Source organism: Ambystoma mexicanum, chromosome 14 (genome assembly GCF_040938575.1).
Source record: "Ambystoma mexicanum isolate Mex_15411 chromosome 14, UKY_AmexF1_1, whole genome shotgun sequence".
NCBI classification, from domain to species: domain Eukaryota; kingdom Metazoa; phylum Chordata; class Amphibia; order Caudata; family Ambystomatidae; genus Ambystoma; species Ambystoma mexicanum.
In genome coordinates, this window is record NC_090940.1 from 287,450,388 (window position 1) to 287,477,654 (window position 27,267).

Below are 27,267 nucleotides of genomic sequence, written 5' to 3' on the forward strand. Positions count from 1 at the left end.
GGCTAACGGTTATTAAACCATCAGGAAAAAGGGAAAAATACAGTGCGCTCACACCAGAGTCCATTGTAAGAAATATGCTATCAAAGTTAATAAACTGGTATATTTTGATTACCCATTGGAGCTTGATTCTAAAGCCTTTGCTTTGTTTAAACTTGGCAAACAAAGTGCAATGTTTTTGGCTGCTACATGGACATGATTGTTACGCTAATCTACATATCTGTTAATTGCACACACTGTAAAAACCCAATATTCATGATATGATCAAATGACAAAAGACATTTCGGCACACACCTATTTTTACAACTAAATATAGTTGAAATATATTCCACTTTATTTAGATGACGGGTATGGCAGCTTATTTATCATTTACAATATCTTCAAAGAACAGTGGAATGTAGGCAGGGTATGGATTGGGGAATCTTCAGTCTTTCACGATTTACATATTTTCAAGATGCATTCATTTTTTTTTCATAGCCTGCAGATTTGGGGCAGAAACTTTCACTTTGCCAGGCATGTTTCTAGATAAATCTGTATCCTAAAAAAATTGAACGAAAACTTATTAAAAAACAGAACAAAATATAACAAATAATAATGTAACATTTATCTATATATAAATATAACTCCAATTGTCCATTACATGATATCATAAACAACTGTTGTGAAATGCATACAGGCACAAAACTTTGAAATCACTGATAACATTCTCATAATGTAGCTTGTAGGTACATTTATCGATATAGTAGTAAAATAACAATGTGTGTTGCAATTCGAAGTCATCAACAGGTGTTTTGAACTGAGGAAAATTTAGCAATGTTTAGAAGACCGTCTTGTTTTTGGAAAATGCCATTTTATTTACTCACATTATTTGTTAGGGAGATTTTCCAAATTTGAATTTATTAAGTATTTCAAAGGCATAGAAAAAGGCATTACATAGCAAATTGTCAAGATCCAACAAAGTAGTTTACAGACAATCGAGGCTTTTTGCCCAAAAAAGTATGGTCTAGTCATTCAAAATAAGTTTCTCCCTCCCACACCCATCCTCGCCGGAACATTCTCCCCTCACTTATATACTGATGTACATATACAAAAATGAATCGATTGGCGCACAGTGCAATTTCTATAACATCCCCACTAAGATTGGTTGTCTCCGTGTGGTTTCCTCACGACCGTAATGTAGGTCTTTTCCCTCATAATGGGTCAGTGAATTCTCATTGGTGTGATAGATGTCACTGTCTGTTCCCACTCTGCAGTCTAGTGGTTAGTGTCTGGCATATATTTACGTACAAAATGTTCCCAAAGTATGCCACATTGTACGGATTTTGCATGCAGGGTTGAGGTTATTTTTTCCATAACACAGATATTCAATGCTACTTTAATCCATTCACCCTTACTTGGTATACTTTCAGATTTCCACTTAAATACCAGGGTGGCACGACCTGCCAACAAAAGGTGAGCTGCCAGAACCTTAACTCTATTTCGCTCGTTTTCACATTGGTCAAACCCAAAGAGAATAAGAAAAGGGTCTGCTGTTCTCTGAATTCCATCCAGGTCCTTGATCCACCCCAGGACTTCGTCCCAGTAAACCCTGATCCGGGGCCAACCCCACCACATGTGCCAGTAGTCGGCAATTTCACCACATTTACGCCAGCACAACGGGCTCAGTGACTGAAACATTCTAGAGAGCCTGAGGGGATCGTACTGCCACCTGTATAACAGTTTGATCACATGGAGTTTATATTCGCTAGATATAGAAACATGGGGGACGGCCCTGCACATCCTTCCCCGCATGTCCTGATCAACTTCTTCACCCAGATCGTTCTCCCATCTACCCTTCACGGGCAACATGGAGCCCCTCCCAGCTTCGATCCGTTCCCTATAAATGGGGGATATCAGTCCTTTCATTTCTGTTCTGGAGTTCAATAGCTTAAATGGGGGATATCAGTCCTTTCATTTCTGTTCTGGAGTTCAATAGCTTCTCAAAGGGGGTAATTTATCTACTTACCTTTCCATTCATCCTTTGTTAGAACACCCTTGATCTGCAAATAATGGAGGAAAGATAGGGGGCCCAAACCCAGGGCCTCACCCAATTCTGAAATTGTGATGAAGGAGCCATTCTTCCATAACTGACCCACCCTCTCCAGTCCAGCCTTAAACCAGGATTGGAATCTCTCCAAATTGGGAATGTCTTCTCTGATGCCAGGGGCCCATAGGTGGCTCAGGGGGGACGGCCATGAAGTTAAATGTTAAAGGTATTTGTACCGCGCACCGTCACCAACGGAATTGGTCCCCAGGCGCTCAGGCAGATCTGTAAACGATAAAGGTGGGATGGGTTAGTAAGGTGAAGAAGGGAGTAGGATAGGGAGTAGGAGTGGTGTTCTGTTGGCAGCTTCAACTCCGTATACACCGGGTGCTGAGCTTTGGTGCGGGTATCGGATCGGAGTCAGTCCGCGTGTGCTGTTGTTCCGGCTTATGTGTTGTTGCAGTGTTGCGAAGTGCGTGCGGCTTGTTGTGCGAGAGATGGTTATGTGAGTTTTTTGAGAGAGATATGTATGCAGAGTTTGAGCTTATATTGGTTAGTGGGTTACCTGACCTTTACCATGGTAACATTCATAGTTCTGTCTGAGTGTGGCACCTGTTGGCCCTCACATTCCCATCTAGATGCGGCGCAGGCCAATGTTTAGGACTCTATCCAGGTGTGGTCATACCAACCCTCACACCCCCATCCAGATGCGGCGCAGGCTAGTGTCTAGAGACCCGTGCAGGTGTGGGCATGCTAACATTCACAACTCCATCTGAGCGCCACGCAGGCTGGTGTTCACAACTCTAGGTGTGGCACATGTTAGCATTCGCGTTTTTCCTAGGCGCGGGCATGTTATCCTTCAATCGATCCTATCCAGATGCGATGCAGGCCAATGTCTATCTAGATGCGTCTGCCGGTCTGGATATGTTCGTCCGGTACGTACGAGTGGGAGTGTCACTTGGGGCTTTCATCTGGGTCTAGGTATGTGGTCAGTCTCTGCAGCCTTCCTTTGTGGCTATTTTCCATGATGTCTTATGCTCTGTCGAATGGTTGGTTCTTTGGTTTGAGTGTTTGTCCAATTTGAGAGCGGTCGAGGTTGGGGTTATTTCTGTCATTGTTTTAATGTCTGGGCATTGTAGTGCGTCTCTGTTGTGGTTACGTTTTGAAGAGCCACAATTTGAGGAGTTTCCTGAATGGTAGGTGGTTTGTTGTATTCCGTATATTCTTAGGTAGGTCATTCCAGGTTTTAGGTGCCTGGTGAGAGAAAGACGATCCTCCAAGTTTTTTTTCTGTTGTAGGGTTTTGGTTCCAGGCATATGTCGGTGCTTGATCTTAGTGTTCTTGTCGGTTGGTGTAGGCGTAGTTTGTCGCTTAGGAATTCTGCACCTTGTTTGTGTATTGCTCTGTGCGTGATGCACATGGCCTTGAACTTTATTCGTCGTTTCAGTGGTAGCCAGTGTAGTATTTTTAGCGCGGGTGTGATGTGTTCTCTTCTGGGTAGCTTGAGAAGGAGTCTGGCTGCTGCATTTTGTATGCATTGCAGTTTTTTTAGAAGTCGTTCGGGCATGCCCAGGTATAGGCTATTGGCATAGTCTACTCTGGACATGATCAGAGCAATGATGGTAAGTGTTTTGTTGGCGAATGACAGGAACGGTAGGATCCTTTTTGCTGCTCGCAGGAGGAAGAAACATTTCTTGATTACTGAGTTTACTTGTGGCTCCAGAGTGAGGTTGTTATCCATCAGGACCCCTAGGTTTTTACAGATGATGATGGTGCTGGTGTGGTGCCGAGGTCTCTTGGCCAGGGGATGTAGTTGATGTCTCCTCCCTTTTTTGAAACAATCATCATCTCTGTTTTACCTGGGTTGATTTTGAGATGGTTGAGATTCATCCAGTTGAATATGTCACAAAGGCAATTCTCTAGTGTGGTGTTTTCTTCTCGGGTGTCTTGTATGTTGAAGATTATTTGAGTATCGTTGGCGTAGTTGTAGCATGTGAGGCCGTGTTGTTTGATGAGTTTGATTAATAGGTACATGTAGATGTTGAATAGAAGTGGGGAGAAGGATGATCCTTGTGGTACTCCGCACGTGGAGACTCTGGGTTTGGATTTACAAGGTTTCATCCATATTGTTTCTGTTCTGTTTGTTAGGAAGGATTTGATCCATAGTAGGGCAGTGTCTGTTATCCCTAGTCCTTCTAATCTCTTTATGAGGATGGCGTGGTTGACAAGTGTCGAAGGCTGCAGACAGATCAAGGAGAATCAGGGCGGTGCTGTTGTCTGAGTCTGTTTGTTTTTAGGTCATCCCATATTGAGAGGAGAGCCGATTCTATTCCTCTCATAGGTCTGAAGCCAACTTGTGCCTGGTCTAGTAGGCAATGCTCTTCTATGAATTCTTAGGTTATTTGGTAGACGTACGTTTCTAGCAGTTTGGCTATGTAGGGTATGTTGGAGAGGGGTCTGTAGTTAGATAAGTCCTCTACGTTTCCTGTTGAGTCTTTGAGTAGCGGCTTGATGTATGCCGATTTGAAGGCCTACGGCACTTTACCTGTTGAGATTGAGAGGTTGAGGAGGTTCCTGTGGTATTCCATGGGGGTTCCTTGTTTGAGGATTGTTTTGTATATGTCCGGGGTGCAGGGGTCTTCAGGAGAGCCCGATTTGTTGCTTTGGTTTACTAGTTTGACGAAAGCCTCAACTGATATTTCTGGGAAGTTTCGTAGCTTGTTTGCGTGTTCCTCATCTGTGTCGGTGGGGTTTGAGCTGTGAACGCTTGGTCTGTTTTGTATGGTGTGTTGGATGGAAGTTATTTTGTTTTTGAAGTGGTCTCCGAGGTCCTCGCAAAGTTTCATCGATGGGATTGGCGTGGTGTTGCAGGCCGGTGGGTTTTTTATTTCGTTTATGATTTTGAATAGTTCTTTTTGAGCGTTTGGTGCTATGAAGATTCTGTTGTCGTAATGTTTCCTCTTCGCTTTTTGTATTTCATTTTTATATGCGCGGATCTGTTGTAGGAATTTCAATTTGTTTGCAGTGTTGTTGTTGTTGTTCCTCCATTCAGATTCTAGTTTTCGGTTTTTTCTTTTTATGGCTTTGAGTAGTGGGGTGAACCATTTTGCTGTAGTTTTCTTGCGTGATGGGGTGAAGGGCTTTTCCTTGGCGATGTTGTCAAGGGTTGTTGCGATCCAGGTATGAAGTAGGGCAACTTTTTTGTCTAGGTCAGCTTCTTCCATGGTTGATGCTTGTGGTTTGCTGAGTTCTAGGAGCTCGGTTAGGTTGGAGTTTTTTATGGTTCTCCAACTTCTTTTCATCATGATGGGTTGCTTTTCTTGTTGCTTTTTTGTCGGAGCGGCCGTTGTGATTACGAACGGAATAATGAGGTGGTCGCTCCAAAGTATTTGAATTGGGGGTGCCGTGGTGATGAGATCCTTGTTGGCGAAGATTGCGTCAAGTGTGTGCCCTGCTGAGTGGGTTGATCCGTTGACTAGTTGTTGTAGGTTCATGGCTGCTAGTTGGGCGGTTAAGGATTTGTGTGTGGTTGTGGTTTCTTCGTCGAACCAGATTTTGAAATCTCCAAGGATGATCAGATGATTGTACTTGATGGCTAGGGTAGCGATTGCTTCCGTGAAAGCGTCTACGAAAGTCGCATCGTAGGTTGGTGGTCTGTATATCAGTATGAATTTCAGGTTGGTTTTGGGGTTTACTGAAAGTCGTAGTATTAAGGACTCGTATTTATCGATGTTTAATGGTTCTTCCATTTTGATGGCCAGTTGTTCCTTGTGGATGATCGCTAGCCCCCGCCCCCTTTTGGATTTTCTGTTTGTTTGCATGCATTTGAAGTCTTCAGGCAGGCAGTTGTTGAGGGTGATCTTGTAGTTGTCGTCTAGCCATGTTTCGGTTACAAATAGGATGTCTATGTCTCCTTCTGACAGGAGGTCGTATATTTCCGTTGAGTGTTTGGACATTGACCTTGCGTTTATTAGATTATAGTGGATTCTCTGGGTGAGATTTTGTTTTGAGGTTATTTGTTGCTCGAGTTTGTAATTGTCTGTTCGTGGAGTTTCCGCATTGATGTCGGTAGGATGAAGAAGGTTACAGCTGCTTCTTCATTGAAGCGGTCTAGTAAGTTGATAACAGGGCTGATTAGTGTTGGTGTTTCTGCTGTGATGCTACTCGGCTGAAGATCAGCAGTGGTTTCTTCATTGGGTCCGATTGTTGGGTGGGAGGTGGCGTTGCTGGTTGTTGGTACTTGGCCGTATTGTGCGGGATGTAGTGGAAATCGATGTTGCCCCTCTGTTCTTGTAATGTAAGGGGTAATGAGGTCAGAGCCCTCCCACTCTCTTGTTGAGTGCCCCCGTCTTTTTTCCACGTGCATCAGGAATTTTGTTTGCATGTTTCGAGGTTTCCGTGTTGGGGTGTCGGTGTACTGTGGTTGTTGCGAGGTAAGGTGTGAGGTATAAGGATTTTTCTCTTGTGGATTTTGTTCCAGTTGTGGCTGTTTTAGGCGTGTTTTCTTCCAACGGGGCTGTTTCCTGTGGGTTCTGTCGGTGTTGTGTGTTCACGTCTCTTGTTGCACGATCTTGTTCTTTTTCTCAGCGTCCTTTTCTGGTACGGGCCATTTTCCATTCTAGGTGCAGGCGTGGTATGGTAGTTGGTCCTCTATGCTGTGCTGTGCGGTCGCAGTGACCTCGGGGTTCCTTCTCTGGATACGCTGGGGTGCTCTCTGGCTCAGTGTTGTTTTCTGTCGGTGGGTAGGGGGGTATATTTCCTAAGGGTGCACTGTCGGTGGGGGGTGGGGGAGTTAGGGTGTTAACCGTCTGCTGGTATGGGATTTAGTTGGGTCAGGTAGTGGTGGGTTTCCGGGATTGGTAGAGTACTAAACTAAGTGCAGTTAGATTATTTGAGAGATCTCTATAGTGGGTGAGAGTCCTATCAGTGCAGTCTAAGCATCATACAGTGCCGTTCGGAGACAAGGCTCTTGCCAGGTTTGAGAGACCTGCACAGTGAGGAGAGACGTCCACCAGCGCTATCTAAACACCACACAGTGCAGTTTGGAGAGGGAGCCCCTGTTAAACTTGAGAGACCCGCGCAGTGCGAGAGAGGCCTATCAGTGCAATCTAAACTTCCTACAAGGCAATTTGGGGGGAGAGCCCCTGCTAAATTTGAGAGACCTGTGTAGTGGGAGAGAGGCCTATCAGTGCAACCTTAACATCATACAATGCAATTAGGACACAGAACCCCTGCTAAATATGAGAGACCCGCACAGTGGGAGAGAAGCCTATCAGTGCAATCTAAACCTCATATAATGCAGTTTTGGGAGAGAGCCCCTGCTAAATTTGAGAGACCTGCACCGTGGGAGAGAGGCCTATCAGTGCAACCTAAACATCATACAATGCAATTAGGAGACAGAACCCCTGCTAAATTTGAGAGACCCGCACAGTTGGAGGGAGGCCTATCAGTGCAATATAAACATCATACAATGCAATTAGGAGACAGAACCCCTGCTAAATTTGAGAGACCCGCACAGTTGGAGGGAGGCCTATCAGTGCAACCTAAACATCATACAATGCAATTCGGAGATAGAACCCCTGCTAAATATGAGAGACCCGCACAGTGGGAGAGAGGCCCATCAGTGCAATCTAAACCTCATATAATTCAGTTTTGGGATGGAGCCCCTGCTAAATTTGAGAGACCTGTATAGTGGGAGAGAGGCCTATCAGTGCAATCTGAACCTCATATAGTGCAGTTTGGAGACGGAGCCCCTGCTAGATTTGAGAGACCTGTATAGTGTGAGAGAGGCCTATCAGTGCAATCTGAACCTCATATAGTGCAGTTTGGGGACGGAGCTCCTGCTAGATTTGAGAGACCTGTATAGTGGGAGAGAGGCCTATCAGTGCAACCTAAACATTATACAATGCAATTGGGAGATAGAACCCCTGCTAAATATGAGAGACACGCACAGTGGGAGAGAGGCCTATCAGTGCAATCTAAACCTCATATAATGCAGTTTGGGTATGGAGCGCCTGCTAAATTCGAGAGACCTGTATAGTGGGAGAGAGGCCTATCAGTGCAACCTAAACATCATACAATGCAATTGGGAGATAGAACCCCTGCTAAATATGAGAGACCCACACAGTGGGAGAGAGGCCTATCAGTGCAATCTAAACCTCATATAATGCAGTTTGGGGATGAAGCCCCTGCTAAATTTGAGAGACCTGTATAGTGGGAGAGAGGCCTATCAGTGCAATCAAAACCTCATATAGTGCAGTTTGGGGACGGAGCTCCTGCTAGATTTGAGAGACCTGTATAGTGGGAGAGAGGCCTATCAGTGCAACCCAAACATCATACAGTGCAATTTTCGAGACAGAGCCCCTGATAAATTCGAGAGGCCTATCATTGCAATCTAAGCTTCATACAATGCAATTTGGAGACAGAGCCCTTGCTAAATTCGGGAGGCCTATCAGTGCAATCTAAGCATCATACAATGCAATTTGGAGGCAGAGCCCCAGCTAAATTTGAGAGACCTGTATAGTGGGAGAGAGGCCTATCAGTGCAATCTAGGTGGGCGGGTCGGGAGGTGGGAGGCTGGGGAACCAGGAAGCGGGAGTGGGGAGGGAGCGAGGAGGTTACAGGGGTTTTGGGGCCTGGAGGAAACAAGAATTCAAATGTAGGACAATGTGCAAGCAATTTAGGCCACTGGCAGGAGTTTTACTCACCGTGCGTCCACGAATGAAAGTGGGGCCTGGTGTGTTACACGGGTCGATAGACCCAGGCAGACACTGTGGGAGGACCAATCAGGACACGGAGGGCGGGGCGGGAGGCGGGAGGCTGGGGAACCAGGAAGCGGGAGTATGGAGGGAGCGAGGAGGCTACAGGGGATTTGGGGCCTGGGGGAAACAAGAATTCAAATGCAGGACAATCTGCAAGAAGTTTGGCCACTGGCAGGAGTTTTACTCACTGTGCATCCACGGATGAAAGTGGGGCCTGGTGCGTTACACGGGTCGATATACCCAGGCAGACACTGTGGGAGGACCAATCAGGACACGGAGTGCGGGTCGGGAGGCTGGGGAACCAGGAAGCGGGAGTGGGGAGGGAGCGAGGAGGCTACAGGGGATTTGGGGCCTGGGGGAAACAAGAATTCAAATGCAGGACAATCTGCAAGCAGTTTAGGCCACCGGCAGGAGTTATACTCACTGTGCATCTCACTTTTCTCCCTCCATATTTCCCAGATAGTCCCCAGTATCGGGTGGCCCCTCAGTCTCCGTAACAATTTGTTTTGTGGTACCCATAGCCATTCAGAGACAGTTGCTGGGGCCAAATAGTGATTATCCATTGCAACCCATGTTGGGCAGCCTGGTAGTATCTCCTCAAGTCTGGTAGCCCCACACCCCTTATCTTTGGCTAGTGCCAGGGTGTCATAAGCTACTCTCTCCCTCTTTCCCTGCCAAAGGAACCGTACAATGGTCCTTTTAACTTCATCAAAGAAAAGCTTCGGCATTTGGATAGGGAGCATCTGAAAGTGGTAAAGGAAACGGGGAAGGCATACCATTTTGATCGCATTAAGTATACCCAACCAAGATATCGTCCGTTTTTCCCATTTGGCGAGATCAGCATGGAACCTTAGGAGGGGGTTGGGGGGGAGTTGGCCTCGTAAAGTTTATTGATTTCCCTCGTTACCTATATGTCCAGATATTTGAGCTTGACTGTTTCCACTATGAGACCTAGTGGGGAGAATCTATCCACATCTGCCCGTGTGACTTCATGCAGGGGAAATAAAATCGACTTGGTCTCATTAATTTTGAAGCCTGAGAGACTTCCATATTCTTCGATTAGTTGGATTGCAAACAAGAAGGCATCCTTGTAGTGAAGGCGGTCACACCCCCAGGCAACAATCTCCTCACGGTAATAGTTATACATTTGTACTGGAAACCCGCTCAGGAAAAATTGTTGGAATTTTTAAACTCAATCTCATTTATTCTCAATGATATTAAGCTTGTCTACCCTGAAACTCTTGTGGTGTCGGGGGTGGGATGTGTCTAAACTCTCAATGTGTTCGAATCAGCAACTCTAGTCTGAATGAAGGTAAGAAAGAGATAACAGCGAATGGAAGAAGATGGTTGCGTTTTTTTGATGATTGGAATCTCAAGATCTTGAACGGACCAATAGAGGGGGATCTTCCACCTGCTACCACATGGTGTCGGGGATCCATAGAATCAACATTAGATTATATCTTCTTATCCAGGAACATATTTGAAAAGTGTGCTTATTTCTCGGTAAAAGAAGGTGACGTGAATGACCATAAGCGCCTAGAAGCTCTTATAACTTGGAACTTTTACAAGACAGTGATCTTATGGCAAAACTCAGTCTTTGTAAATTCTCATAAAAATAGGCTAGTCAAATACCTCAGAGACAGTGATCGTCTTCACGATGGGTTGGGCCAACTTTGGGATACGATGTCACCGTATGATTTGGAAAAGAATTTCAAACCTCCTAATTTCCATAATTTTCTGTGGTCCATTGATTATCTGCAGAAATTGCCACAGGGTAAACAACGTGTACATAAACACGTGTTTGATGAGGCAACTTGGTCCAAAAAAAGAAGAAACACGTAGTACATTAAGGGAATTAAGGAGGGAGGAATCAAATAAATGTATTTTGGTGGCTGAGAAAAAAAAATTCCGAAACAATTTTCAAAGTTGGTCCAGAAATCAAAAAGTGTCCCGTCTGCAAAACGATGGAGAAACCACGTTACATGTTACGCTCCTTGGGTTCTAATTCCATCTGTAATTTTTGGTCACTAATTAACAACATTAATATTGACCAAAAGGCTGTCCAAACAAACATTGTGACGGAGCGTGAGTGGATTAGATATTTTGAAGAGAAATATCTTAAACCGCAAGGTGAGCCTACTTTTATAGTGGAAGGGAGTATGCTTTACGTTTCACTAAAGAAGATATTTTAGATCTGATTAGAAAATCCTCACTATCGTGATCTGCTGGACCGAATGGTCTTACTTGCCAAGTTTTCAAGAGTAATCCCGATTTATGGGCACATATTCTTCACAAATTCTTTAGAGGAATTATTGAAAACAAATCAATCCCCCCATCCTGGAAGTCAGCCATTATAGTGCCGATCTTCAAAAAGGGGGATCGGAAAAACCCAGCTAGCTATAGACCTGTAGCGCTATTAGACGCTGAGAGCAAGCTATTACAGGGGCCTTGTGTTGAGAGAACTTGAAGCCTGGACAAAGGAAAATAATATACTTCCTAAACAACAGACAGGCTTCAGACGGGGCCATTCAATATCATTAAATGGCATTATACTTGCATCCTTAATAAATACTAAGGACAAAATCAATGTAGGCAAATTATATGTGGCTTTCATAGATCTCTCAAGCGCTTTCGATCTCGTTAATCGAGATCGGCTCTGGTCTAAGCTTGTTAAGAGAGGTGCCCCAAAGGGACTGGTGAACATTCTTGCTAGTCTCCATGACGTAAATACAATGAGAGTTAGACTCACCCTGGATGGTCACCTGTCGGACTACATCACAGTTAATAGAGGGGTCAGACAGGGCTGTATGGTGGCTCCCTTTCTCTTTACTTTTTATCTTGCAGAATTTGGACAGGAGATCGACTCATCAACTTTGGCCAGTGTTAGGCTGGGTTCGTTACCTATAAAGTGGCTCATGTATGCGGATGACATTGTCTTGCTTGACAGGACTCCTGTTGGTCTGCAAAGACTCCTTAGGGCATTAGATCACTATATGAAAATTAACAACCTTGTCATCAACCCAGAGAAATTCAGGATCTTAAGTTTTGGGGGCAGGGGAACTCGAGGAATCAGATTTCCCTGGTCGATAGGTGGTTAACTTATCCCTGTGGTAAGCGAAATAACTTACCTGGGATATATTCGACATGCTGTACCAACTATCGGGTTGAGGTTAGCCGAAATACTGGCTAAGAGTACACAATTGACAGCACAGATGAAAAAGATTCTTGGTCTATACTGTAAATTTCCAATCTTGCCATTTATTAGATTCTACGTGGCAAAGGTGATACCTATTCTACTCTACGGTATAGAGGCCAAACCTTTATTATGTTCAATTGATTGGCAGAAAATTGAAGCCGTGATTTGGAAGCAGGTGTTGGGTCTGCCTAAAAGTCTACTTACGGCAGGCCTGAGGTACGAGTTGGGTTTAAGATCTCTAAAGATGCGAATGGATTGGAAATAACTGTCACTTTATAGGTCAATTATTATCCCAATTGACCATACGCTTTACAAAGATCTTTTGATCCATTTGAATCTGGAATCCTCTTATATCCTAGGTGATCTTAGGAAAAGAGAGAAGGAGACCTTACTTTACTGTGAGCTTGAAGAATACACATTTCACACTAATCCCATGAAGGTTAAAAAAGCTCTTTCATTAAGGGATTGGATCACGACAGGTGATAATGTGAGGGCTTCTTCTATTTCTAGTTCTTTTTCTAAATATGGCAAAAACAAGGGTATTTGGCTAGATGTCTTATGAAGATCCGTGATGATAAAACTAGTCAGAACTTTCTCAGGCTGCGTCTCAACCTGATAAGGACGGGTTTGGCCCTGACCAAATGGGACTTAGCAGTTGATAGACATAATTCTTGTCCTGAATGCATCAATCATTGTTATCAGACTATTGAACACATATTGAGGTTTTGTAGGAGAAGTTGGGACTGTAGGGTACACTATTTTACCCCCTTTGTCAAGTCCACTGACAGGCTTTCATACAACTCATTCTGGGAAAGGATGATCTCAGGACATGAGACGAAATTAACATTGAATGTGGTATGAGTTTGACAGCTAACAGGGTTTATTCCACATGAGTTCTGGTAAACTAACTTTTGTGAGGCATATGAATTCCATCATATTTCTTGTTTAGTGTGTGTGTTCATTTTTTAGGTTGTCATTTTTTTCTTATGTTTTGTATAGTGGAAAAGTCTTGTTATGCTTTCTTCTTAAGGTTATATTGTGTTTTAGTACTATGACACAGTTAGTTTTAATGGAAATTGTAGTTTGTTGAGATATGACAATATTGTGTTTTCTTTTTAAATCTTTTTTATGTGGAGATAATGTGTAAAAAACCTAATTGGATATATCACAACAACCAAAACAAGTTTTTAAAAAAAAGTTTGATTGCTCCAGGTATAGAGGATGTGGGATTCGAAATGTGCAGAAGTAAGTCATCTGCGTACAGGGCTACCTTATATTCAGTTGCTCCTAGTTGAAGTCCCTCCATCTGGTGATCGCCCCTTATCTCCTGGGCTAAGGGTTCTAGTGAGAGCGCAAAGAGTATCGCCGAGAGAGGGCATCCCTGTCATGTCCCCTGCCTAATTCAAACCAGTGGGAGTAGTCTCCATTTACGAAGACAAAGGCTTTGGGGGATATGTACATTGCCTGGATCCCACCCCTGAATCTCAGGTCTATTCCCACTTTGTGGAGGACTGCCATCAGAAAACCCCATTCAACCCTGTCAAAGGCCTTCTCTGCGTCAACCGACAGGAGAGCAGGGTCGTTGGTCATGCTTTGAGATGCGTTAATCAAGTGTAGGGTCTTTCTCATAGTGTCAGCTCCTTGTCTACCTAGTATAAAACCAACCTGATCCGCATGTAATTGCGTGGCCTGAGTGTCTCTAGTCGGGCTGCAAGGATTCTAGTATAAATCTTGGCGTCCACGTTCAGCAAAGATATGGGGCGGTATGAGCCACATTGCTTAGGGTCCCTTCCCTCTTTGGGAATTATCGAGATAAGGGCTCGAACAAAAGAGTCTGGACCTCTCCCAGTATAGAGAATCTCATTGAAGAGTTCCACCATAAAAGGAAGGAGGGAGGGGAGAAAGGATTTATAGAACCCGGCAGTGTAGTCATCCTCCCCAGCAGTTTTGCCCAGTGATAGCTTCACTCAGTTATCGGGCCCTCTAAGACATGAGATTCATCATATGAGAGTTTCGGCATTTTAACAGAGGCCAGGTATTCATCAGTCCCCAATAAGTCAGGTTGTACCTCAGATCTATACAACGCCTCATAGAATGTGGCGAAGGTCTTGGGGATTTCCACATTAATTGCGGTTTAGGAATTCTCTCGGTTCTCTATTTCCAAAACTTTCCGCTCCGCTCGTTGATCACGTAATCTGGCTGCCAACAGGGCATCAGCCTTATCCCCTTTCTCATAGATTTTCTGTTTCAGAAGTTGTAACTTATGGACTATCAGTTCGTGTTCCAGGAGAAAAAGCTTTTCCCTCTTCCTTTTCGCCTCCGAGATTGTATCTGCTTTCCCACTCTCATCCCTTTTCTCAGCCTCATCTAAAAGGCGAATTTCATTCCTGAGTTTATTTTCAATCAGGTTCCTCTCTCTCTTCTTACTTGAGCCCTCTCTAATCAGGACTCCACGCCAAGTAGCTTAACCCGCTTCCCACACCGTTTTAATTGGAAACCTCCCCGGTGTTATCTTAAAGTATTCTATAATTTCTTTTTCCATCTCTGTTTTGAAGACATGGTCTTTCTAGATAGTTTTGTTGCATCACCATCGGCCCCCCTTTGTAGGTAAATTGTCCCAGCTGACGTCAGTCGTAACCATATCGTGGTTAGACCAGATGATCGGAAAAATCTCTGATCTCGTTGCGGTGTTATATAGCTCTTCCGATATATATATAATCAATCCTAGTGAACGTATTATGGGGGGCAGAGTAAAAGGTGTAGCCCTGCTCATTGGGATGGAGTTCCCGCCATGTGTCCCATAATCTGTATATATTTAATATGTTTGTGACCTCAGTGCAGCCTCCCTCAGCTGGCTCTCTCGTGCCAGGATTGCCCGCTTTCCTATCCAGACTGGTATCTGCCCACAGATTAAGATCACCTCCAAGGAGGACATGACCTGTGGCCTCCAGCATGATTTTGGGCACTGTCTTGGCTAGGAATCTAGATTGTCCTGAGTTGGGGGAATATACTGTGGCAAATTTAACGTTCACTTTTCCTATGGAGCCTGCCACCAGCAAAGCACGCTCCTCTACGTCTGCCCATGTCTTGGTGGTCGTGAATCCCAGCCCTTTTCTAATGAGTATCTCCACTCCACCTTTTCTTAGAGAGCCAGAGCCCCAAAATTCTAACCCCATTCGCATCCCTAGGAGTCTCTGTTCTTCCCCTCTGGCATATTTAGTTTCTTGCAAGAGGAGGACCTCTATTTTCGCCCTGCGTAATTCCCGGCATACTAAAGATATCTTAGTTTGGGAATTGAGACCTTTGACATTCAGCGTCCTACCCTAAGAAGGCTTCTCATCTGTTGGTCCGTATTAACCGCCATTTATAATCATACGTGTCAAATGACCTCCCAGCAGAGATTGGCAACTTAGTGAACTCTTAATCAACCGTGCATGTACCGATTTGTGTCTTTATGAGGATTCTGTTCCTAACTCACCCCCCTCCCATCCCACCCTGCCCTCCTCCCTCCACCCACTTCTGTCCTCCATTCCCAGTTAATGGCGTTCGACCAAGATCAGTTGAAAACGCTGATCCGGTATCGGACCACCAGTGGAGACCGTTACCTCACGGTCCCATCAAACAAAACATTCTCAATAACGTTTGAGCCCCCATTCCACGTTCCCTCCCCCCATCCCAGGTCAAAAACAAACTATTAGAAGAAATTTGAAAACACATCTCTCACGAAGTTCGCCCGCAGTAACTTGCCCATCTTTCCTCAGCCAGGAGCGTTAGGGCAAGTAGAAACTTCCCTGTGTCCGGGCCGGGTGGGGGTCCGGGTCCTAAGGGATCCATCAGATAGTCGGGAATCGCACCGCACACTCCTTGTATTTCCATCTTGGGGATGTGCCTCCCACATAGTAGTTCAGGTAGGGGGGAGAGTTCTATCCTGGCGGAACCCCCCTACCACGCTATATCCCCAGAAGGTCGAATTCACAAGCGTCCTGGGCGATCCAATGGCAAGCAATGGTAAACTTTAGGAGATCTATATAGGCATCTGGCGGATTCAGTTATCCGCCACAGGTGGATCCCTTGACCCGTGGCCTCCTCGGTCTTTGGATTTCCCATCAAGAACCTGTCCGCGGTAGTGAACTTCAGGAGATCCACTTGAGTATCTGCCAGTCTCAATTGTCTCCCTTGGGTGAGACGTTGCCTCTTGGAATTTCCTCTATCCCTTGACTCGTCTCCTCCTTGGCCCCTGGAGATGCCATTGTCTTCCACTTCATCCTGCTTCTTTTTGGTTTCCGCCATCCTCGCTCAATTCCAAAAGTTCTGATGTACAGGTGCGGATCTCTTTTTCAGCCCTCAGCCACACTTTTTTGCCTTCATGCTCAAAAGAGAGGACTGCCCATTCGCCTTAACGCCAGGGTCAATGAGGATAGGTCTTGAAAAATTGTGACTCATGCTCCTCCGAGGGTGATCGATCCACCGGCCTTGGCCTTCTCCAAGATCCTGGCACTGTCCTGGTACCTATGAAAGCAGGCAAAGACCGATCTCGGTCCACCTGTTGGATCGCCCGCCCTGTGTATCCTCTCCGTCTTTGGCTCATCGATCTCCTGATCAGCAAACAATAGTTTAATTATATCATGGATCGCCTTCCTGAGGTCCCCCTCTGTTTGACCTTCGTGTTCCGGGATGCCAAAGAAGCGCAAATTGTTTCGCCTCTCATGATTTTCCAAATCGTCCATTTTGAGACAAAACTCTTCCTCCCTCTGCTCTATTTCAGCTATTCGGAGTTCCATTTGGGTATCAAGAGTGTCTATAGAGGCTTGATTATTTTCTACTCCATCAAGTCTCTCTTATCCATTCGCTGTGTGATCTTATCAATCTTCCCACCTATGTTGGCTCCCATGTTCCTTATCTCGCTCAGGATTGCAACAATGTCTCCTTTGGTTGCTGCGGATTACGTTCCAGAGACCTCCATGTTCGGGGTACCAGTGTTCTCAACAACAGGAGGGAGAGAAGAGTAGGCAAACTTTGTAGTTTCACTTTTATGTCCATATACACAGAGGCGGCACTTGCCCTGCTATCTTAGTTATGTTGTTACGTGGCGAGAGGCGTTGTCCTTGTGCTCTATAGTGAGACACAAATAGGATAGGTAGTATTTGGTTCATAGCGAGGCGGTGATCCAGATCTGGCAGTGTCACCTAGAGGAGTTGGTAGTGGATCCACTAGGAGTTTGGGGTCCGTGGTCTGTAAAAGGGCCCAAGAGTCCGACAAGGGCAAACAACTGGGTTTTAATGCACCCAGTCGGTGGAAGGAGGGCACATGCCCCGTTTCCAGGGGCCCAACCCTTCAGGAAAGGCGGGGGCTCGTATTTATCATGTGTGAGCGGTGAGTTTGATCTCAGTGGGGCCACGATGTGATCACAAGTTTGGGGTGAGTGAGCACTTACCTAGTGCTGATTGTATGTAATGCCTGACGGTGTTTGCTTAGTCCGTGAGTGGTAATGCTCACTTTGCGGAGGTAACCATGCTGAGGGAGGGCGCACTCTCCTGGGCCCACGTCTCTGATTACCTTTCTTCGTGGGGGTCCCTATTCGCCTGCTATGGTTTGAAGGGTGGCCCTTTTATTTACCGCCTGGTGTGGCTTACAGGGTCGAAAGGGTTTGAGTCAGGTGATTCCAAAATGGTTCCAGGAGCGCATCTTAATACATTCTGTCAACTCGTGTCACTTGCCTTCTCTTCCGGTTTGTTCCGTTTCACACCTCCCACTCAAAGGTGCCCGCTCTGGTCCGCACTAGTTAGGCGATCTTATGTTCAGGGGACCCCAGACCGATTGTGAGTTCTCATGTAGGACACTCTCCGTTCAGCACTTCGACTAATCGAGGGCCAAGAAGTTCTTTAAGTGCCCTCTGTAGCAGGTTTTGCCCGAGGTTGAACAAATGGAGAGCGTAGGTAGAACCTTGTTCAGGGTCAGGTTCTCTTCATTTCATGGGCAGCAAAAAAGTTCTTGACTGGTGCACATATGCAGGAGTCAGTGATGACAGGATGCTTGGATATCCACTTTCTCTCCCTTCCAGTGTCCTAGTCCTCATGGCAGAGGGGCCATGAGCCAAGTCAGCGAGGGAGGTATGGGTGGCCTCTGTTACCGTGGCGGTCGTGGGAGTCCTACGGAAGACAGGGTTCCTCTAAATCAACGTTTCCACTTTTGCAGGAGTGCGTGGTTGTTGGCTGGGAGAGACCCTCACTGTTGAGTGCGTATATCCTTGTAGCAGTGGGGATCGATGCAGACAAAGTCCCTGATTGACTATCAGCAGTGCTTCGTGGCTGCGTGCAAGGTTCCAAACCTCGGGTGGGGTCTCCGATGGGCTGCAGAGTCTCAGGCAGTATTGTTTGCCGCTTCTGTCTCCTCTAGGCCCCGGTCTCCCTGCGTTGAAAGTCCCAGCATTGAAGGGGATGGGCGGGGGTCAGCAGGGAGAAGTGCCAGTCGTGTGAATTCCATTACGCACCTCCTGGGCCTCGCTGGAGTGCTACTACGGGGCCAGTACCCGCCCGTGGACTGTTTTGTCTTCTTCGCCACCGATGGGGCAAAATGCACCTCTTAGATGCTGGGCCCAGCTTAAATGTTTCTCCTTGGGTCGGATTTCGTTATTTTGCTGCCAGTTCGCCACTGGAGGGGCAGGCAGCCCCCGGGTGCACAGACAGAACTCTGTTTCACTTTCTGCGTGCGTCCTCGGTTCGGTCTCCAGGCAGGGGGACCTCACTTCAACACGATGTATCTCCTCGAATCCTGCACAAATTCTCTCCATTGTTGGGTCACCAGGAGGGAAATCGGTTAATTCAACTAATTCACCTCGATTTCCTGGGTCCGCTAGTGGGGGCTCAATCCACTATTGGGACCACGGGGTGCGGAGCTCACGCAGAGTCAGAGCTCATCCGTGCACCCCCCTGATGGTCAGTGCTATTAGGGAGATTTTGAGCAACTTGTAGTGTCAGGCAGGATTTTCCACAAAGTATTTCCTATCATGTGGCTATATCTTAAAGTATCTAAAAGAGACAACACAATTAAAATGAACAGCACATACCTTTTCACCAGGATAGAAGAACACATTACTTAGCTTTGTAAATGTTCGTTCTGATGCATGTTCCTCCCATGAATTTCTCATGTTAGATATATTCTTTCTGCAGCAGCAATCTCGGAAACGTTTGACAGCAGAGAGCGCCATGCTGTTCTGGCATCACGGTTCCTTGGGGCTCTTATTCGTCGCTGTCGTCCGGGCGGGACAACAGTACAAATGACTTGCACCACGCCCTGTGACGTCGGTTACTTGTTTTTTCCCTGTGATCATCCGTGTTGGTGATCACAATTTAAATATGGCACCTCTCAGTTTTTTACAGGACAGCAATGGGAAAGAGCTTCTTGATTGTGGGGTAAGTGATGAGGAATCTGTGGGAGGAACATCCATCAGAAAGACCATTACCAGAGGTAAGTAATTTGTTTTTCTGATGGGTTGTGCCATTCCATGGATTGCTCATCTTAGACTCCCACAGCAGCACTAAGTTGCAGGGAGAAGCAAACTCCATTGACATTGTAATAGAACATGGTGCAGGACTGCTAGCAAAGCGGGTGTCCTGACTTGACCATTTGCAAAGGTGTGGGGAGAAGCCCACATTACCGCCTGACAGATAACCTGAGTTGGAACTCCTGTTTGGAGTGCGGATGTGGCAGCCACACCAGCGGTCAAATGCACTTAGACTCGGGGGTGTCTTTTTCTGCCATAGAGTAGCATTCAGGTATGCACAGTACAATTCATATTGATATGATCTGCTTTGTGACTACACTCGCTTCTGTGTGGAGACGAGTGCTGCTGTGTGGAAGGAACCGAGTGTCATCCGTAAGGTATTTTGATTAGTTTAACCTTGAATCCTATTTTCCCTCTCTTTTGCAAACCTTTAAAAAAGGCCTATGTGAGCTTTCAGCTGGATTGGTGTTTTTACCTCTGTTTGTCTAGATTTTTGCAACAACAGAGTTTACTTTTCAAGAGGCCATTTTGCACTCTCCTTCCCACAACCCCTTTAAGAAAATCAGGTCTACAATTGGCCCATTTCTACTTTTAACCTCGGGCAGCCTTGCAGCTGGCAAAGGGCAATTCCTTGTTGGCCGGCTGCCAGGCCCTGCACTACAGCACCCCCCACGCCACCGCCAGCCCAGGTGATCAGTGAAAAGAAGGTGAGGGCCGACATAGTCCACTCAATTCGTTTTTATGGCAGTTTCTATCTTCACTTCTGAGACTTCCCCCGTTAGTCTTGTGTCACTGTGAATGTTGCGACTCTGTCTATCTGAACTTTGTTGCTGGGAGTTTTTAACTATGAATGTTGCCACTGTGAGATTCTGTCACTTTGAACTTAGATGCTGTGAGTTTTTAATTTTAAACCTAGCTGATGTGAGTTTTAATTTTGAATCCTGCTAGGGTGGGACTTTCTTAACTTTGACCTTTTGTCACTGTGTTTGTGACACTCACTTTTCCCACTGTGTTACTCTGTTACTTTGAAATGTGCGGCTGTCCGTTGTTTTTTTAAAACATTTTTTTTTATTATGTTGTTCCAACAAACAATGCAAACCAAACTTGCAGTGCATATAATGCCATTTTAAATATACATTGCTGCCTCCTATCCACTGCATCTCCCTTTCCCTACCCCCTGTTGAGCCTACTCCCCCTCATGTTCTGTTCCTGCGCCTTGAGATAGGGATTCCTCGTCCAAGTGTTCCATTGGGTCTCACACCGGCCCAAATAACTCTGCTATTAGTAGTTTCCAGGCCATCAGGGTCTCTGCCCCCCCCCCCCGCCACCCCTGGACATATCTTGCTTCTTGCCATACCGTGGTTTCTGCTTCAGCCCATTTCTGTAAATCTTTCCACCACACTTCTAGTCTTGGCCTATGGTGTGCCTTCCACCCCATAGCAATTCTCCTCTTTGCGAGTACATATGCCAGGTCTTTCAATGTGCTAACCTGCTTAAGTTTTCGTGGTCTAGGAAACCCTCCTAACAAACAGGCCCACACTGTATCCCCCACAATCTTAATACCCTTTTCTGCTAATCTGTGTGCCACTTCACCCCAAAAACAATCAATGACTGGGCATGACCAGAACATATGCACCATTCCAGCATTCTCCTCATCGCATTTGGGACATGCTTGTCGACTTACATTTTTGAATTTGGCTATTCTTAGGGGCATCAAATATGCCCTATGTGTAATATATAGTTGCATCTGTTGTAGCCTTGCGTTCCATGACACCTTTTTATGATATCTTTGGGCTCGTTCCCATATTTCATCACTCATCGGGGCTCCCACTTCCGCCTCCCAGTCCTGTCTCAGTTGTGCCACCTCCTTCCTCACTTTGGACATCATCATCTCATATATTCTAGATATCTCATCTATGGTAGCATCTGGTTCCTCTTCTAATACCTCCTCAGACCATGTCCCCCTGATTCTCTGTACCACTCTCTGGTATGTGATATACTGGCCTATGTGTAACCCGGTTTCCTCCCCAACACCTCAAAGTCTTTCATAGTCCCTTCTTGCCATATATCACCCATTGTTACTATCCCTGCAGTTTACCAGTGTTTCTAATCATCATCCTTAGTTGCTTTTCTTTACCCACCAACGCCACTAATGGTACCTGCAGTGAGCACGGGAAAGGGTTCTCCATTGCCTGGCACGCCCTGCGCCATATCTTCCACCCAAGTGTCATCATATTTGGGCGCCCTTCCACATCTTCCTTGGGCAGCCACACAATCTCCTTTACGTGGAAAGGGGCACCGTCCTGTCGGAACAACATAGACTCAGAGGTCAGCTCGCCAGAGAGCCATTTAGCCACATATTGCAGCTGGCTTGCTATGTAATAAACTAATAAACTTCATAGTTTGGCAGTTTTGTGCCTCCTTTCTCACATGTGTTTTGTAGCTTCCAGAGGGCCACTCTATTTCTCGTTCCATGCCAAAGGAAATCCCTGCACATGTTGTCTAATCTGGTAAAGAACCTCCTTGCTATCTGGTATGGTATGTTCCCAAAGTAGTGCAAGAGTCTTGGTAGGACCACCATTTTCAACATTGCCCCTCGCCCCATCATTGCTAAAGGTAGCTTCACCCAAAACTTCATACTGTTTTTAATTTTCTGGATCGCCACCTCTGTATTATGCTGATGTTCTTCATCCACCGTATGGTATATATCTATCCCAAGATATCGAAATGTGCTAATCTCCCATGGTACCTGTAACACCGGTAGTTGTTGTAACGGGATCCCTTTATACCTACCCAATGGGAATATGCTAGATTTTTGGGGGTTCACAGCTATACCTGTCATGATGCCTACCTCTAAGGAGCCAGGCCGGGCCCAGCAACCCCAGAGGCAGACATCATTTTCCCCAGGGAAGTCTCAGCGGGACCAAGTCGGGGCCCTTTGGACTCAGTCCTGGCGCCAGGCTCATAGCGGACCCCAGTCCTGGCGCCTTAGGCGCCAGGCTCATAGAAGAGGATATGTGTTTAAGTGCTTGGGTGCACACTTACCTGATGCAGACCTTGCTGCTTCATCCAGGCCCTCTTGAGGCCTGAATGGGACTACTTAACCTGTAGGACTACTTCACCACCCGGGTGTGGTCGGGGAAGGATACATACCTGATTGGTGGAAGGATACATACCAGGAACTTCTTCCAAGGCTATTTAACCCCACCCGAACAGCCACACATGCTTCGCGTTGTTCTGCACCTAGCAGCTGGACGCTCACCGTGTCAGCTCCTGCATCCTGACTTCAGCCACGCCTGCCAGCATCCTGGAACACCTGCAAGGGGAGAAAGGAAGAGAATAGGAGAAGAAAATCCCTTACCTGCTAAATCTGCATCCCGGAGTCATTTCTCCAACGGCCCTGAAAAGGAAGACATCATTTTAAAGGCATTTCATTTCGATCGCTGCAGCGCTGCATTTTACTCACCTTTGCAAGGCGCTTCCATCTTCAGCAGCGATCTTCCGGATTCAGCTACGCCCCGGCGCCTAGAGGAAAAAAGACAAGAACAAAGGTGAGAGGGAGAAGAGGAAAAAAGACAAGAACAAAGGTGAGAGGGAGAAAAGGAATAAGGAAAGCTCAGTTTCCTTTTAAGTCCTACCTGTTGGATTATTCCCACTGCATTTCGGGTCCTGCCGCTTCCTGGCATCTCCGGACCCCGGCCCCTATGGGGAAAAAAGACATAAGCATTAGCGCTTGCTGCAATTAGACAACGAACATTATTATTAAGCTTGAACTTTTGAACAGAACTTTTACAGCGCCTTACCTGAACAGTCAAGCTTACCTGAACTCCCATCAATCCTCAATCCAGTGAAGTAACTGGGTTTCAACGCGCCCCTGCATCAGAAGCAGGATGGAGAGCTCATCCTTCCAAACCCTAAGGTGAGGCTTCACGGGGAATCGTGGAGGAGGTATCGTGGAGGGTTGGAAGGGAGTGGGAGGCTTGAGCATTGTTCCACAGTTGGTAATACTCCCTTTTCACGCACAGGAGGGTATCCAACGAGCCAGGGAAGCCAGAATAGAGGGGCCCTTCCTGTCCATCTTCAGAGTTCCGCACCTTCGACACCGCGCCTCCGTGGGAACCAGGTGAGCGTTACAGAACGCGAAGACTTACCACAATTTCCCACCTGGGCGCTATGGAGACTTCCGAGACAGATCAGCTGGCCCATCTTTTAGGGGAATTACGGGCAGAAGTGCACTCAGCCCGCCAGGAGACTAATGCTCTCAGAAGGGAACTAATCCTATCCAAGGAAAGAACTGATGATCTGGCCAAAAGGTTATTGCAGGGCCAGGCAGAGCACACTCCTTTACCTGTTTCCGGAGATATTTTTACAACAATGGGTTCGAATAACCCGGTACAAATCAATCTACCTGGACACATGCCTTTGGCCCCGCCGGAACGTTTTGCGGGGGATCCCAAGAAATATGCCGTTTTTATGAACCAATGCCGTTTACACTTTTCATGCAGGCCCGGGGCCTTCCCCAACGACCAGACCAAAGTAGCCTTTGTACTATCTTACCTCAGTGGCTGTGCTGCCGATTGGTCTATTCCACGGGTAAATCAGGATGATCCCATTCTCCGGGATTTCCAGGGCTTCCAGGCCAGCATGGAAAGATTGTTCGCTCGACACTCGCAGGGACAGGCCCTTGACAACGAACTGCTATCCTTACGACAAGGTAATCAGGATCTTTTGTCCTATATCGCCACCTTTAATAGACTAGTTGTGGAAACCGGATGGCCTGAAAATAAAAGGATCACATTGTTTTATCGAGGCCTGCGCAGAGAGCTTAAAGATGTTATAGCTCAGATAGTAGATCCACCCCAGGCCTGCGCAGACTACATAGACTTAGTGGTTCAACTTGATCACAGACTTCAAAATAGAAAAGCAGATCGGCTCAAGTATGAAACCAGAGTACCTATCAAGACCCACGTTAACTCCAAGAGTACTGACGTTTCCGAACCTATGCAAATTGGCAGTGTTAAAGGACCATCAACGCAGAAGGAACGAGAGAGAAGGCGACAAATGCAACTTTGTCTGTATTGCGGAACTTCCGGTCACTTTCTTCAAAGTTGTCCAGTTAAACCACCCAAGAAGGTGGTTGGAGCCACTGATAACGAGTTATTGACACCTGGTTCGGGAAACGACCTAGCCCGACAAGCGTAGGGGTCCGCTTGCCGAGCTTGAAAACAAACTCTTTGACCTCGCATTTTGTCATGCCAATGGTGCTTGTGAACCCAAAACAGCCTCAGCAGTTGCATGCTATAAAAGCATACATAGACAGTGGAGCTATTGGAAATTACAAAGACCGTGAATTGGCTTCCAGGATTAAGCTTCCTCTCTGCCCGAAAGTAACCCAAGATGTAATTACTACAGTTGATGGAACCGAAATAGCCTCAGGGCCTGTAACGCATTCCACAGTTGAAATCACTCTGGTGGGTCAGGACGGACATCGGGAAGCAATCGTGTTTGATGTGATCAAGGCCCCACAATTTCAAGTACTTCTTGGAATCCCTTGGTTAGAAACACATAATCCGAGAATAGACTGGCGAGCAAAGAAGATAACTTTTCCTGATTGTGAACCAACCTGTTACCCAAGGAATCCAGCTATGGGTCTAGCCTCTGTAACTTCCACCCCTGTACAGCTACCATCTGAATACCAAGAATTCCAAGACGTTTTTCAGAAAGAGCAGGCTAACACCTTACCTCCCCATCGATCTTACGATTGCCAAATCGACTTGGTACCCAATGCACAACTACCTTGTAGTAGGATTTATGCTCTTACTGAACCTGAGAACCTGCATTTGCGCCAGTATTTGGATCAATACCTGGTCAATGGTTTCATTCGCCCATCAAAGTCACCAGTCTCTTCCGCTTTGTTCTTCGTACCTAAAAAGGAAGGAGACCTTAGGGCCTGTATTGACTACCGCGCCCTAAATCAGATAACGATTAAGAATCGTTACCCTTTGCCCCTGATACCTGAGCTTATCGACCAAGTAAAAGATGCTCGTGTGTACACCAAGCTAGATCTCCGAGGAGCTTACCACCTGGTACGTATAAAAGAGGGCGACGAGTGGAAGACTGCATTCCGCACCAAATTTGGGCTCTTCGAATATCATGTAATGCCCTTCGGTTTGTGCAACGCACCTGCCGCCTTTCAGTACTTCATGAATGATGTTCTTCGGGAACTTATCGATGTTTGTGTCATCGTTTATATTGACGACATCCTGGTTTATTCCTCCTCAGAATCTGATCACAGAAACCATGTTAGGGCAGTTCTTGAGAAATCGCGCCAGCACAAATTATTTGCCAAGCTCGAAAAATGCGTTTTTCATACCACAGAAGTGGAGTTTCTCGGATTCATCCTGACACCTCAAGGAATCCGAATGGACTCGCGGAAAGTGGACGCCATTCTCAAATGGCCATCTCCTAGCTCTGTGAAGGGAGTGCAAAGCATGCTTGGCTTTGCCAATTTCTATCGAAGGTTCATCCCGGAATTTTCTCGAACTGTTCAACCCATCACAGCTCTCCTAAAGAAAAACAAACGCTTTGAATGGACTCTTGAGGCTGAACAAGCCTTTCAGGACCTGAAAACCAAATTCACCTCTGCACCTGTATTGAAGCACCCGCGCCCAGATCTCCCTTACATCGTGGAAACCGATGCATCCAGTTCGGCCATGGGAGCTGTCCTGTTGCAAAGAGACCCAGAAACTAACCAACTACACCCTGTAGCCTTTTGGTCCAGAAAATTCTCTCCACCTGAACTCAATTACGCAATTACCGACAAAGAACTACTGGTTATTAAATCAGCTTTCAAGGCTTGGCGTCACTATCTTCTCGGTGCAAGACACACCATCACCGTAATTACGGACCACAGAAATTTGCAGTATTTAAAGACGGCCAAAGCTCAATCTTCGCGACAACTCCGATGGGCTTTATTCTTTGCGGAATTTGATTTTGTAATTACCTATCGCCCTGGCTGCAAGAATGGTAAGGCAGATGCCTTATCCCGGATAGGCATGGAAGAACCCAATTCGAGTTTAGAACCTGTGCCAATCATACCGGAACAAAGAATTCTGGGCTTGACTTCATTGCAAACCATTGAGGACATCCAAGCTCAAGTAAAACAGCTTTTTGACTCTTCTGCCTTACTGGAATGGAGTCAAAAGGGTCCTCACTACACCGTTAAGGATGATTTACCCTACTTCCAAGAGCGGTTATTTCTGCCAAGTAAAGAATTGCAGGAACTTGTCATTACCCGTCATCATGAATCATTAATGGAAGGACACCCCGGTATCGCGAAAACAGAAGAAAAGATCAAACGCCACTTCTGGTGGCCTTCTTGGAGAAAAGACATAAAGTCATTTGTGTTGTCTTGCGGAATCTGTGCCCAAAATAAGAGTCAAAAGAAAAGGCCAGCCGGCCTACTTCAACCTTTGGACATTCCACCAGCACCTTGGCACACCTTGTCAATGGACTTTATAACTGACCTGCCTCCTTGTGGTGGTTACAACACGATTCTCGTAATAGTGGATCTATTCTCCAAAATGGCCCATTTTATCCCTTTAAAAGGATTGCCGTCAGCTTCCACCTTGGCCAAGGAATTTATGGAAAATATAGTGCGGTTACATGGTTTCCCTTCCATATTAGTCTCAGACCGTGGAAGTCAATTTATCTCCCACTTTTGGAAGAAATGTTGCCAACTAGCACAAATAGACGTGCGGTTATCCACCAGCCACCACCCCCAGAC

At 46.2% G+C, this 27,267-nt stretch overlaps 1 protein-coding gene across 2 annotated transcripts in view; it reads right to left on the reverse strand.

Annotated features, from left to right (window-relative positions):
* Positions 1 to 292: 292 nt before the first annotated feature.
* Positions 293 to 27,267, reverse strand: part of NEMF (nuclear export mediator factor) — a 1,733,781-nt gene continuing 1,706,806 nt past the window's right edge. For both annotated transcript variants that reach the window (XM_069637407.1, XM_069637408.1), the window contains one exon: positions 293 to 535. In XM_069637407.1, coding sequence (XP_069493508.1) covers positions 458 to 535 — 78 coding nt within the window. In that variant the 3' untranslated portion in view covers positions 293 to 457. The remainder of the gene's footprint in view (positions 536 to 27,267) is intronic.